General features: G+C 41.7%; 1 protein-coding gene across 1 annotated transcript in view; it reads right to left on the minus strand.

The window, feature by feature from the left end:
- Nucleotides 1–15,028, minus strand: part of syt11a (synaptotagmin XIa) — a 43,494-nt gene extending 28,466 nt beyond the window's left edge. Inside the window, exon 1 of the mRNA XM_060904028.1 lies at nucleotides 14,775–15,028. Coding sequence (XP_060760011.1) covers nucleotides 14,775–14,808 — 34 coding nt within the window. The 5' untranslated portion in view covers nucleotides 14,809–15,028. The remainder of the gene's footprint in view (nucleotides 1–14,774) is intronic.
- Nucleotides 15,029–15,454: the final 426 nt, after the last annotated feature.

A 15,454-nucleotide genomic window follows, 5' to 3' on the forward strand; every position in this document is an offset into this window, starting at 1 on the left:
TCATTATAAAAATGGTACCCACTGCTGTCTGGCGAGGCACGCTGCAATACAGACATGAGTAGGGAGTCAAACTGTCACGGTTACCAGAGGACAAGCCCCCTACTGTATCCCTAGCCGTGTAATAGGCGAGAGGCCGAGGGCTATGGAAACGGAGATCAGCACCGCCCAGTGTGCCTTGTGGCTTGGGAAGGACTTTGATTTGATATTTGTTCAAAATTTATGGAAGGATTCTCCAGTGTCAGTGCTTTCTAACAGTTTTCCATCATGGAAAAGTCTTCCAGATAGATCAGTTTGTGATTATTGGATTCTCAGTAACTCAAAAACTCATAATTTTTGTTTTATTAACTATAAAAGAGGAAAAAGAGAGGTTGTAGAGGGAATGACTGTTTATAGCTACTATAATGCACCTGGTAACAGTAACTAACCGGCTTTGGGATGTTCTACAACATTAAATGTAACCATAAATGGATAAAATAAATGTTGTTGCTGTGGTATAAAAGGAATAAAATACTTTGGGACATGCTGTAAGAAGAAAATAATCAACATCAGGATGCTAACAGTAGCTGCACGTATTACACCACCACGTCCTGAAGTGTTTTATTATTTACTCATCACTCAGCTCAGATGAGTTAGTTAGCTGACTAACTGTTTAAGTCTCAGCGCTAAATAATGGACTGTTTATTAAAAGGGCTCATGCAAGTAAAAAGGGTTGTTGATGGACTGAAAATGTGATTTACTATATAAAAAAAAAACACAAGTATATAAAGAACATGTTGTTTTGACATCACCCTTGGCCAGTCTTCCTGCATCACCTTCATTTCTCCATTTCCTTACTTGTCACAACTCCTTTTTCTCTCCTTTATCTCTCTGTCACTTTTCTTTCCCTCCCTCCCGTCCTTCCTCAGGTCGCTGTGGTAACAGCCGTGCCATTACGGTCATGGCGGGGCGAGCTGATTGAAATTCTGTGCTGAGCTTCATGTCGGTGCGCTGATGAAAACAGGATGTGTCGTAAAACCTCAGCACAAGAAGCTTTTTAATGAAGCCAGGAAAGGAGAACATGACACGAAACGTAGAGCTTCACACTCATACAGCGAAAGGAGAGGAGCGAGACGGCTTCAAACGCAGCGAATATACTGACTAGGACATCACGACTGAATGAGTACGGGCGTGGCCTCGGTGCTTCGGTCAAGGAGGCAACGACCATTCGGAAAAATGTTTTTCAAACAAGTTAACTAATACAATTCTATGTAAAACTCAGTCCACTGAAGAAATATCCATGGGTTTGTTTTCAAACCAGCGGAAAAAGTTGCTAATTCTAGCACAGGAGGTGGGATTTATCGTAAAGTAAATTAAACAAAAATTATATCATGGCAACTGAGAGAGCAGGGGCGTGGTCTAGGGAGATGCTGCAGAGAATGAGCGGGTAATGAATGAGTGTTTACACCTGCGAGGGATTAACGATGAAAATAAATATGTGCAATGTGTCAGGTACCGCGATTGTTTTTTAGCTCATCCGGCCAACAGGTGATGAGTTTGTGCCCTCGTGTGTTGTCTGTCGTCCGTCCGGCGGCGTCCACATTTCACAAAAATCGCTTCTTTTCTCTCGATTCTTCACCGATTTTTTTAAAATTCTTTTTGGCAGGAAGGTTGGTCTGCCTGGGGTGCATATGCTATGGCTTCTACACAAATTTCCATAATTGCAGTTAATAATGAAGATATGGAGTAATTAATCAATCCCTAACGAGCAGCTTCCACACAAATCGCTTCTTCTCTCTGAATTCTTCACTGATTTTGATTCTTTCTGGCATGAAGGTAGAGGGACCTAGGGTGCATAGAACTTCTACCCAGATTTGCTTCATTACGATTATTAATGAAGTTATGGACTAATTAAGCCTTAATGAGCAGTTCAACAAAAAGGTCAATTCCTCGCCGTTTTGGATCCTTTCTGGTAAATACACTACTGTTCAAAAGTTTGGGGTCACTTTGAAATGTCCTTATTTTTGAAAGAAAAGCACTGTTCTTTTCAATGAAGATCACTTTAAACTACTCAGAAATCCACTCTAGGTTAGCGCTGTCGCCTCACAGCAAGAAGGTCCTGGGTTCGAGCCCCATGGCCGGCGAGGGCCTTTCTGTGTGGAGTTTGCATGTTCTCCCCGTGTCCGCGTGGGTTTCCTCTGGGTGCTCCGGTTTCCCCCACAGTCCAAAGACATGCAGGTTAGGTTAACTGGTGACTCTAAATTGAGCGTAGGTGTGAATGTGAGTGTGAATGGTTGTCTGTGTCTATGTGTCAGCCCTGTGATGACCTGGCGACTTGTCCAGGGTGTACCCCGCCTTTCGCCCGTAGTCAGCTGGGATAGGCTCCAGCTTGCCTGCGACCCTGTAGAAGGATAAAGCGGCTACAGATAATGAGATGAGATGAGATGAGATGAGAAATCCACTCTATACATTGCTAATGTGGTAAATGACTATTCTAGCTGCAAATGTTTGGTTTTTGGTGCAATATCTCCATAGGTGTATAGAGGCCCATTTCCAGCAACTCTCACTCCAGTGTTCTAATGGTACAATGTGTTTGCTCATTGCCTCAGAAGGCTAATGGATGATTAGAAAACCCTTGTACAATCATGTTAGCACAGCTGAAAACAGTTGAGCTCTTTAGAGAAGCTATAAAACTGACCTTCCTTTGAGCAGATTGAGTTTGTGGGGCCGATTAAATGCTCAAAATGGCCAGAAAAATGTCTTGATTATATTTTCTATTCATTTTACAACTTATGGTGGTAAATAAAAGTGTGACTTTTCATGGAAAACACAAAATTGTCTGGGTGACCCCAAACTTTTGAACGGGAGTGTATATCGCTTGCAACATTTATTGCGCAAGGAAGGTGGCCCACTTCAGATCGTTCCTTCTGGACTAGACAGGGCCAGAGTGTTGCTATTGTTCGTTTCCTTTTCTTTTCCTTTCTTGACGAGGGAATAATCTCTACCCTCCTCATTCCCATCGCACCTATCAGGGTGTCACAGCTATCAGTATGTGGTGGACAGAACCGTTGCTTCGCCTGAGGAAAATGCTGAAGTGTAAATTAAGCTGTCTGTCTCGTGGATAACGCTTCCTTTATTGTTGTAATGTGTAGGAATTTGAGAGCAAGAGTGGTTCAGTAATGAGAAGTCAATCAGATTAACAATTTTGGTCAGTGAAATTGCTATATCTAGGCAAAAAAAAAAAAAAGGTGACAAAAACGTCCAACAAAAATAATGCGAGGCTGCATTAAGAGCCTTGATAAATGTGCTTTATGAATGCGGCTTGGTCTAAAAGTGTCAGAAGGACAAAAAGTTCGGTCAGGTGCGATTATTAGGAACGTAAACGATGTTAATACAAACCTTTTTTGAGTTAGTCATTATTATTATTAAACGTATTGTATTTCCCCTTCTGACATGAACAGAACCGAACCATTAACACCCACCACCAGTGATAATCTCTCTCGCTCTCTTTCACTTGACCCCACCCTTCTTCTCTCGACACAAAGGCCGACTGTCTCTCCTCCTCTCTCGGTCACTGCGACTCCCTAAGAGACGTCGATGCACATGATGTCACTGTTTTGGCAGTGTTTTAAAAACCCAGCTGCTCCTGCTGCCTAGATACGACCCCCACTAGGGCGAGAGAGAGAGAGAGAGAGAGAGAGAGAGAGAGAGAGAGAGATGGATCGAACCTACTCCTTCACTCTGTCTTTCTCTCCATTTTATCAGTCCCCTGCAGTTTCACACTCACTTTGCCTTTTAAACGACTCATTAGGCCCTCTGGATGTGGACTGGGAGGAATTCTGACATAGATTCATTGCTCTCTGTCCTGCACCAGAAGCGTGAGATCCTCAATTATTCATCGTGTTGTTTTCATGCAAACAGATATTGATTAACACCGAAAGCTTTTTCACTTCCTTTATTTCTCGCCATCGAACTGTAGATAGACCCAGAGGCCTTGAGGAGGAACCCTGGGGTAACAGACACCAATGAGAACGTCTTAATTCACCCCTACTACTGTATCTGACTCCTTTCTCCCAGCGTAAAGTGTCGACCGTTCTATTCTATTATTCGAATAGATTAGTGTAGCTCTGATGGAAAGGGAAGAGCGGAAGGCCGTTTTGTCCATCAAGACAGCTGCTCTCTTTGACATCATGCTCTCTTTGACTCCTGACCATTATCGTCTGTGGAATCTTCAGGATTCAAACACTTAGACCGTTTTCCGTGGAAGCGCCTCCATGGAGCAGGTCACCTTGCCTGAATTTTGAAGCTTTGAAACAAAAATGCTTATTTTTATAAGATCACTAACAATATATAATACTAGGTAAGGACAACCTACGTGAAAAGGCCGCAGCATGCGTTACTACAATGCGCATTACTGAGTCCAAGTAAAAAAAAACAACACTGTTTAATTCTTTTAAGAAAATAATCACAGGTTGGTGTGATGAAGTGGAGTTCCAGTTACCACCACAAACTGGATTATTTTCCAAAAATAAAAACACCCTGAGGTGTTTTATTCCTTCTTATACAGTGGTGCTTGAAAGTTTGTGAACCCTTTAGAATTTTCTATATTTCTGCATAAATATGACCTAAAACATCATCAGATTTTCACACAAGTCCTAAAAGTAGATAAAGAGAAGCCAGTTAAACAAATGAGACAAAAATATTATACTTGGTCATTTATTTATTGAGGAAAATGATCCAATATTACACATTTGTGAGTGGCAAAAGTATGTGAACCTCTATGATTAGCAGTTAATTTGAAGGTGAAATTGAAGTCAGGTGTTTTTCAATCAATGGGATGACAATCAGGTGTGAGTGGGCACCCTGTTTTATTTAAAGAACAGGGATCTATCAAAGTCTGATCTTCACAACACATGTTTGTGGAAGTGTATCATGGCACGAACAAAGGAGATTTCTGAGGATCTCAGAAAAAGCGTTGTTGATGCTCATCAGGCTGGAAAAGGTTACAAAACCATCTCTAAAGAGTTTGGACTCCACCAATCCACAGTCAGACAGATTGTGTACAAATGGAGGAAATTCAAGACCATTGTTACCCTCCCCAGGAGTGGTCAACCAACAAAGATCACTCCAAGAGCAAGGGATGTAATAGTTGGCGAGATCACAAAGGACCCCAGGGTAACTTCTAAGCAACTGAAGGCCTCTCTCACATTGGCTAATGTTAATGTTCATGAGTCCACCATCAGGAGAACACTGAACAACAATGGTGTGCATGGCAGGGTTGCAAGAAGAAAGCCACTGCTCTCCAAAAAGAACATTGCTGCTCATCTGCAGTTTGCTAAAGATCACGTGGACAAGCCAGAAGGCTATTGGAAAAATGTTTTGTGGATGGATGAGACCAAAATAGAACTTTTTGGTTTAAATGAGAAGCGTTATGTTTGGAGAAAGGAAAACACTGCATTCCAGCATAAGAACCTTATCCCATCTGTGAAACACGGTGGTGGTAGTATCATGGTTTGGGCCTGTTTTGCTGCATCTGGGCCAGGACAGCTTGCCATCATTGATGGAACAATGAATTCTGGATTATACCAGTGAATTCTAAAGGAAAATGTCAGGACATCTGTCCATGAACTGAATCTCAAGAGAAGGTGGGTCATGCAGCAAGACAACGACCCTAAGCACACAAGTCATTCTACCAAAGAATGGTTAAAGAAGAATAAAGTTAATGTTTTGGAATGGCCAAGTCAAAGTCCTGACCTTAATCCAATTGAAATCTTGTGGAAGGACCTGAAGCGAGCAGTTCATGTGAGGAAACCCACCAACATCCCAGAGTTGAAGCTGTTCTGTACGGAGGAACGGGCTAAAATTCCTCCAAGCCGGTGTGCAGGACTGATCAACAGTTACAGGAAACATTTAGTTGCAGTTATTGCTGCACAAGGGGGTCACACCAGATACTGAAAGCAAAGGTTCACTTACTTTTGCCACTCACAGATATGTAATATTGGATCATTTTCCTCAATAAATAAATGACCAAGTATAATATTTTTGTCTCATTTGTTTAACTGGGTTCTCTTTATCTACTTTTAGGACTTATGTGAAAATCTGATGTTGTTTAAGGTCATATTTATGCAGAAATATAGAAAATTCTAAAGGGTTCACAAACTTTCAAGCACCACTGTATCAATGTAATTTCTTAAAAGCTAACTCTTTTTTTTTTCCCCATGGTGGAAAATTACAGCTTTGCTGACTGTTACAAACATTGACACTTGGTATGTAATGATATATTGTTTGACGATAAACTTCAATAAAATTTGATGATGATTTGAATCGATGAAGTAAAAAATGAATCGCGATTATTATCAGGCTGCGGAAGTGCTTCGTGCTGTGTTCACACTTATAACGGTACGAAAGTGGTATAACTGTATCGATACAAAGTATAGCGGTACAGTTTAGTGCATCTGTCCACACTAGCGAGAAATGTTTGCGGTTTTCTTTCACGGTAGTTGAAATGCGCGTGCGCGAAATGTTTCCGTGGTTACTGAGTAACTTCCTTCTGAGAATATGGCGGATGAAACAACGTGTGTGTGCTTTTTGTTGTCAGTGTACAGTCTGTATTTCTGGTGGTCATTTATTCAATCGAATCGTATAAAATGCGCGAGGCAGTTGAGAAAGAAACAAAGAAAACGAATCTCCCCTTCTCCCCCCTCACTTTCTCCCTCTTTCCTTCTCTCCCCCTCACTTTCTCTCCCTTTTCCCCTCTTCCTCCTTCTTTCCCCCTCCCTCCCCCTCTCCTTTCTCCCCCCTTTCTTTGCTCCGTGTAGCTCCACGGTCGTTTTGTTTTCGCATGCGCATTATATTTGTATCGATACAGAGCCGCTTCATCTGTCCACACTACAGCGAAGCGCTACAGTACCGATACTGTACCGGTACGTAACCCATACATTTGTGGGTTTCGTACCGATACAGTTATACCACTACAGTACCGGTATAGTTGCTAGTGTGGACAGGTGTTGCGGTACGAAAGTAGTTTCGTATCGGTACAAAATCCCTAGTGTGGACAGGGTATCGGTTTTCCTACCTGTAACTGCACTGTTTATACAGCAGAGGGTGCAATTAATTAAATAATATTGGCTGGTGTTGAGTGGTCTATCAGATGTATTCCATTCAGCTACTCGTCTTCGACTTGTTCAATATCATGCTAGCTGAATGGAATATATCTGATATACCACGAAAAAAGCCAGCCAATATTATTATTATTATTATTATTATTATTATACATTCCTTTCGGGTGTTCAACGCGTCTTTCTCTTTCAAAATTCTCTCCAAATCTTCTGTATTTAACGAAGCAAACCTGGCGGCCATGTTTGTTTACAAATTGTCAGTCGCTCGCTAGTGTGGAAGTTTTACATCTCCGACATGTGACGTCATGTCTTGACAACCATGCAATATTGTAAACCATATTCAACGCTCATTCTCCATTGGGTAGAGTGACGTACCGGTAATACACGTCAGATAAGCGATATGCTAACAATATTGCATGCTATCAAACCAAATAAATGAAACCGGCTATAAGGGAATAGAACACGTGTTTTTATTCCATTGAAAATGTGATGTATATCCATCCATCCATTATCCGTAACCACTCATCCTATGCAGGGTCGCGGGCAAGCTGGAACCATCAGTCAGCCTAACCTGCATGTCTTTGGGCTGTGGGGGAAACCGGAGCACCCGGAGGAAACCCACGCAGACACAGGGAGAACATGCAAACTCCACTGGGCTCGAACCCAGAACCTTCTTGCTGTGAGGCGACAATACTAACCACCACACCACCGTGCTGCCCCTGTATGTATAACATTGTACAATAGCGGGAATGCACGTGACTTCACTGTAGGTGGAAGTAACACAGCTCTAATGCAGTGAAAACACACACATTAAAAAAAAATCTGATCTAAAATGGTGAAGAGCTGTTGTGTGTTTGACTGTACAAACAGATTCAACAAGAAATGAGAGCTCTCCTTTTACAGACTGCTGAAAGATACAGAAAAGAGAAGCAAATGAACGGAGTACAAATGTTCATAAAAGTTTATTATGAAAAGTCCTTTGTGTTATTAACTTTTTTCATTTTTAATTAAAGGAATATTGAGTTAATAGTTTATTATATTTTACTGCTACCTTTAAAAATGTGGGTAAATAATTTTGTTATTAAGAAAATGAAATAAAAGGGTTTTTTATTTAACAAAATGATAAAGGTGATAAAGAATTTTTTTTTTGTAATCTGGATCATTTTTTGAAATATCGTGGGGAAATCGAATCGTGAACTGGGTGAATTGTTACATGTCTAGTTGACACTGGAGACTCTTTGTCTCTCCATTGTAGAGAACTTCACCATATCACCTATTCCACTCTTTTAAAAAGCCATTCATGAAGAGCATCGCCATGCGAGTCCCTGAATCTCTACTCCAAAAACGATAATGTATTAGAATGAACACGTAGTAATTAATATAGACGTATGATTTGTACACTTGTAGCTGGAACTAATGTTAAAGCTTCTGTTACAGGAAACGAATCATCAGCCTTTAATGAATCAATCAGCAATAAAGAGTCTGAAATGACTCCCTATTGGATTTACAGGACACGAGCTATTATGGGAAGTTGTGACGCATTTGAAATTTACAAAGAAAAATAGACCACACATTTCTGTAGATGAAAAATAACATTTGCAGATAGTTTGTTTCAAATCGAAGTAACTGTGAACAGAAGAAACAAAAACAAAACAAAAAAAAACAGGCAGATTCGTGACCTTCTGTAAACATCGGGACCACGCCCTGCTCTCACACCCTGACACGTGAATTTAAGACCCTGTTTATATAATCAGACGTGAAGAGAACGTATGTGAGGGTGTGTGTGTGGGTGCTTGTGTGTGTGTGTGTGTGTGTGTGTGTGTGTGTGTGTGTGCGCATGTCCGTGATTAAAAAGCATCATCAATCTGCCCATCACTGACACAAGTGTGTGAATCACAGGAGTGACTAAAAGAGACAGAAAAGAAGAAATGGTGACGGAGAATGTGATGAGAGCGGAGGAGACTGAAGAGGCATCAGCTCATGGTGCCCTTCAGTGTTCTCACACACACACTGATCGATTGCTCCATGGCACAGGACAGTGAGATTTGCCCAAACCGAATGATAAACATCTTCAGCATCACACACTTTGTGTTACTTTTTATGACGCACGAAATACAACTTTGTGCTCTGTTTCTGATTCTACACTCAGCCTGGATAACCCGTGATTACCCACAATGCCACGCTGCAGCTCTCCACACCGTGTGCTAACGTCTCTGCGCTGGCACACACTCTCTCTCACAGCACACACACACACAAAGAGGCTTCTCACCGTCACACCACATGTCAGAACATTACAGTTCAGCCTGTTGTTGCCCAACTGCACCTTCCAAATGCAACACACACACACACACACACACACACACACACACACACACACTACATATGTTCACACTGTAGCCTGTACGACTTTCTGATTAATAGCAATCATTTCTAGGACAAAAATAATTTCCATCCATGAAATAATTTATGGTCAATAAAGTATGCAGTCATTCATCTATTCATCCATCCATCTCTTACATCTGTCTGTTCCAACTATCCATCCATCCTTCAGACTACTCACCATCCATCCATCCATCCATCTGTTACATCTGTCTGTTCCAACTATCCATTCATCCTTCAGACCATCCATCCATCCATCCATCCATCCATCCATCCATCTGTTAGATCTGTCTGTTCCAACTATCCATCCATCCATCCATCCATCCATCTGTCCATCAGACTACTCCTCATCCATCCATCCATCCATCCATCCTTCAGACTACTCATCATCCAGCCATCTGTTATATCTGTCTGTTCCAACTATCCATCTATCCATTCTTCAGACTACTCATCATCCATCTGTCCATCTGTTACATCTGTCTGTTCCAACTATCCATCCATCCTTCAGACTACTCATCCTTCCATCCATCTATCAGACTAATCATCCATCCATTCATCCTTCCATCTATCCATCCATCCATCCATCCATCCATCCATCCATCCGACTGCTCATCATCCATCCATCCATCCATCCATCCATCCATCCATCCATCCATCCATCCATCCATCAGACTATTCATCCATCCATTTCACCTCATTATTCATTTATCTATCTATCTATCTGTCCATCCATCCATCTCCCAACATTCTTTCATTCACTCCCCATTTAATATTCATATTCATCCATCTAACCATCCATCCATCCATCCATCCATCCATCCATCCATCTATCAATTTAACTATCCATTTACCCATCATTCATTCATTCAACTTTCCCATCAATCTCTCCACCATCCATTAAGCTATACATTCATTCATTTACCTATTCATTCATTTGTTTATCTCTCTCCTCCAATTCATCTATATCCATCCATCTCTCCACACATCCATTTATCCACCTAGTCATCCATCCATCCATCCATCCATCATTTATTCATTCAGTCATCCATCTACACATCCATTCATTTAACCTCCCCTTCAATCTCTCCTCCATCCATCAAGCTACACATTTATTCATTTATCTCTCTACCTGTCTATACACCCTTTCATTCATTTATCCTCTCACCATTCAACCATTCACCCAATTATCCATCCATCCATCTCCCAAAATGTGTTCACCTACTCCCCATTCATTCATTCATTCATTCATTCATTCGTTCATCTATACACTTCCAATCCTTTCATCCATCCATCTTATTTTCCATATTCATTCACTCACTCCTTCATCCATTATTTGTCCTTCCAACATTTTAATTTTCCTAGCCTTTCACCAATCTAGCATTCATCCATCCATCCAACATTAATTTATTTATTCGCCCACCCATCCATCTATCCATCCATTTCTCCACACATCCATTTACCCACCCAGTCATCCCTCCATTCAATCATCCATCTATTTAACCTCCCCTTCAATCTCTCCTCCATCCATCAAGCTACATACTTATTCATTTATCTCTCTACCTGTCTATACACCCTTTCATTCATCTATCCATCCATCTGTTATTCATCCATCCATGGACCTTCTATCCATTCACCCACTTATCCATCCAAAATGTGTTCACCTACTCCCCATCCACCATTCATTCTTTCATCTTTCTATCTATACACCCTTTCAATCCTTTCATCCATCCATCCATCTTATTTTCCATATTCATTCACTCACTCCCTCATCCATTATTCATCCTTCCAATATCTTCCGACATATCGATTTTTCCAGCCTTTCACCAATCTATCCTTTCACCATCCATCAAGCTACATATTTATTCATTTATCTCTCTACTTGTCTATACAGCCTTTCATTCATCTATATATCCATCTATTATTCATCCCTCCATGAACCTTCCATCCATTCACCCACTTATCCATCCAAAATGTGTTCACCTACTCCCCATCCACCATTCATTCATTCATTCATTCATTCATCTATCTATACACCTTTTCAATCCTTTCATCATCCATCTTATTTTCCATATTCATTCACTCACTCCTTCATCCACTATTCGTCCTTCCAACAACTTCCGACACATCTATTTTCCCAGCTTTTCACCAATCTATCCTTTCACCATCCATTAAGCTACACATTTATTCATTTACTTATCCATTTAGTCATTTACCTCTCTACCCTGTCTATACACCCTTTCATTCATTTATCCTTCCACCATTCAACCATTCACCCAATTATCCATCCATCCATCCATCTCCCAAAATGCATTCACCTACTCCTCTATCCATCCATCTTCCCACACACTCATTCACCATCAGTAATTCTTTTCATTCCTTCATTCTGAAAAACGTGATCTACACGCAGGTGATCTGAATATTGTGAATGGTGCGCACAGAAAATCGATTTCAGCGGGCGTATAACCAGACTCTGAGTGAGGACTGATGTAACCGCTGCACTTGAGTCACCGAGAGAAGCCACCTCAATCCGTTCATCTGTTTCAACACAATCTCATCCCACCATTGGCTGTCATCACATTTACTCATCTTTTATCCAAAAGTCACATACAACTGAGACAGAATCCAGTCCAAGCACAAAGCTGACACGCGTCTAAACCCCATTCGAGATCTTCATGTCAGAGATGTGCTTTAGGAAGCACGAAGCACATGTTGATCCTCTTGCAAGGTCAAAGTGGGTTAAATCAATACTGACATTGTTCGATATTATCAGAGTAGACGAGCCATTTGATTGAAACTGATATAATTTTGCTGTATAGGATTTGCTTTGACAGCAGAATGTCTCCGTGGTGTGACGTGTGTCATGAGTGAAGGTCAATCTGGAACAAGCAGTGATCAGACTTCTATTCAATCGCAGTTAACTCAGGGAACTAGCCGAGGACAAATAGTTTCTGTGAGCACGTCAGTACAAATTAATTCCACACAGCTCCACATGAAGTCATATGACACAGTAAAAGTTCTTCTTTGTCTGCAAAAGTGCTGCGACTCACTGGGGACAAAATACACGCCTATCCAAAAGGTTAGCCAAAATCGAAACTGAAAGAAAATTACATCATTCCGATGTCATGATGTTATGCTATAACTTGGGCTTGGGTGTCATGATGTTATCCTAGTGGAGATTATTTCTAGATTTTACCCGACACGAACATTCAATCAAAGCTTTTTTTTCCCCCCATCTCCATCTCACAACCAACTTTTAAAACTCAGCGAAGCGGGAATGTTATTTTTGGTGATATCTCCACAGTGCTCCTCTCCTGCAGTGCTTAAAATACTCAGCCATGTCGACATCACACACAAACACGCACATCATTCAGGAAACGCATCACCCACGGTCTGCCTGTTCTCCTCTTCGGTATTGTACCAACGTAATCACCAAATACTTCGGTATTAGGACTATAGATTAACCATTATAAATGTTTATGAAGCTTAGGATATACAGCATGTATACGGTTCTGTGCAAAAGTCTTAGGCACATGTAAAGAAATGCTGTCGACCAAAAGTGGCTTAAAAAATAATGAAATTAAATGTTTCAATATTAAAAAAATACTATAAACGGTAATCGGTAAGCCATAATAAATGAAATAAAGTCAATATTTGGTGTGAGAAAATTATTGACTTTGCTTTAAAAAAAAATATAGTAGTCTCAGGTCCAGTGAGTGCAGTTTTATGCGGAAATGATCTGTAGGTTTTACTGAGCATCTTCCAGAACCAGCCACAGTTCTTCTGGACACTTTGACTGTCACACTCGCTTCTTCATTTTGCACCAAAACCCAGCAGCCTTCATTAGGTTTTCTTTTTTAATCTGAAAAGTGCTCTCTTATGGAACATGCTGCTCAGATACAAACTTTTTTTTCTGTAACATTTAATTTTGTGCTGGAAAACGAAACGAACGTTTGGACTCTAAAATGTTTTTATACTGACTCGATAATGTAAACGTCATAAAATAGAAATCTAGTGTGCTGAAGACTTTTGCACACTACTGTGTAAGATCTCATCTCATCTCATCTCATTATCTGTAGCCGCTTTATCCTTCTACAGGGTCGCAGGCAAGCTGGAGCCTATCCCAGCTGACTACGGGCGAAAGGCGGGGTACACCCTGGACAAGTCGCCAGGTCATCACAGGGCTGACACATAGACACAGACAACCATTCACACTCACATTCACACCTACGGTCAATTTAGAGTCACCAGTTAACCTAACCTGCATGTCTTTGGACTGTGGGGGAAACCGGAGCACCCGGAGGAAACCCACGCAGACACGGGGAGAACATGCAAACTCCACACAGAAAGGCCCTCGCCGGCCCCGGGGCTCGAACCCAGGACCTTCTTGCTGTGAGGCGACAGCGCTAACCACTACACCACCATGCCGCCCTCCTTGAACCAGAGTTACAAAATAATAAGTTGGCCACTTTCCGATACACGGAAAAGAAACATAATAATAATAATAATAATAATAATAATAGGGGCGGCACGGTGGTGTAGTGGTTAGCGCTGTCGCCTCACAGCAAGAAGGTCCTGGGTTCGAGCCCCGGGGCCGGCGAGGGCCTTTCTGTGCGGAGTTTGCATGTTCTCCCCGTGTCCGCGTGGGTTTCCTCCGGGTGCTCCGGTTTCCCCCACAGTCCAAAGACATGCAGGTTAGGTTAACTGGTGACTCTAAATTGACCGTAGGTGTGAACGTGAGTGTGAATGGTTGTCTGTGTCTATGTGTCAGCCCTGTGATGACCTGGCGACTTGTCCAGGGTGTACCCCGCCTTTCGCCCGTAGTCAGCTGGGATAGGCTCCAGCTTGCCTGCGACCCTGTAGAAGGATAAAGCGGCTACAGATAATGAGATGAGATAATAATAATTATTATTATTATTATTATTATGTAAAGAATGTGTGAGGAGTGTGTGATGAGCAGCAGCCTGAAAGCAACATGACGTCATTGAGCCAGTCCTTTAAATAAACACACACACACAGTGCATCTACAGCTATAATCTCACTATTCAGCACAATAGCTAAAGACATACAGAAGATAAGGAAACCAAGTAATAAGCTGTGTTACTACACACACACACACAGAGGCATCATACACATTTCATAACACAATGTCCTCAATAACAACAACAATAATAATAATAATAATAATAATAATAATGATAAATTATGACTATTCTGCTGCTGCTGCTGCTGAGTGTCAGAGAGCAGGTCAGCTGGGTGAGATGAGATGAGATGAGATGAGATGAGATGCTGGTGTTTGCTCACCATAGGTTGGGCTCAGACTCGCAATCTCAGCCATTTTAGCAGAAAGACTGCGTTCAGCAAATCCAAAGCAAATGAATAAAAAGTAAAGAGGGAAAGAAGAAGGAGGAGAAATAACTAATCCGGCTGTCTAGTTGAGGTCCATGAATATGAGTCCGCAGCTGGACTGAAGCGGCTTTACCCTGGAGGGAGGCTGAACCGGACCGCGCGCGCTCCCGCACCGCCAGCGCTCTGTTTCCACTCAGCCGCGCGCCGCTCGAGGACGCGCACGGTAACGCGCATGGGGACGCGCACGCGCAGCCAGCTGTCCCGCTCCTCTCTGGTCCAGTGACGCTGCAGCGAGCTCGCGACTGCACTGCCTGAGGACCCCGGAGGAGCTGCCTGCCTGCCTGCCTGACTAAAACTCGACTGGGATTAGAGATAGGGGTTGTTGACGTGACATAGCAATTATGCTGTCCAACGATCTAAAATGTATTTTAATTCATTCTTTCAAAATTTAAAATGTTGTAAATGGTTAAACTTCTATCTATTTAATAAAACAAAGTAACTTTAAGAAATCCGTACTTAAAATAAAAAACTAAAAAATTGAGCGAAACGTTGAAATTGTCCTATGGTGTGACTGTCCCAAGCTCAATTTAACAGGTAGTAACTTAAATAATTAAATAATAAGAAGGTCAGGCCTT

The sequence above is a fragment of the Neoarius graeffei genome, chromosome 22 (assembly GCF_027579695.1).
Source record: "Neoarius graeffei isolate fNeoGra1 chromosome 22, fNeoGra1.pri, whole genome shotgun sequence".
Lineage (NCBI taxonomy): Eukaryota > Metazoa > Chordata > Actinopteri > Siluriformes > Ariidae > Neoarius > Neoarius graeffei.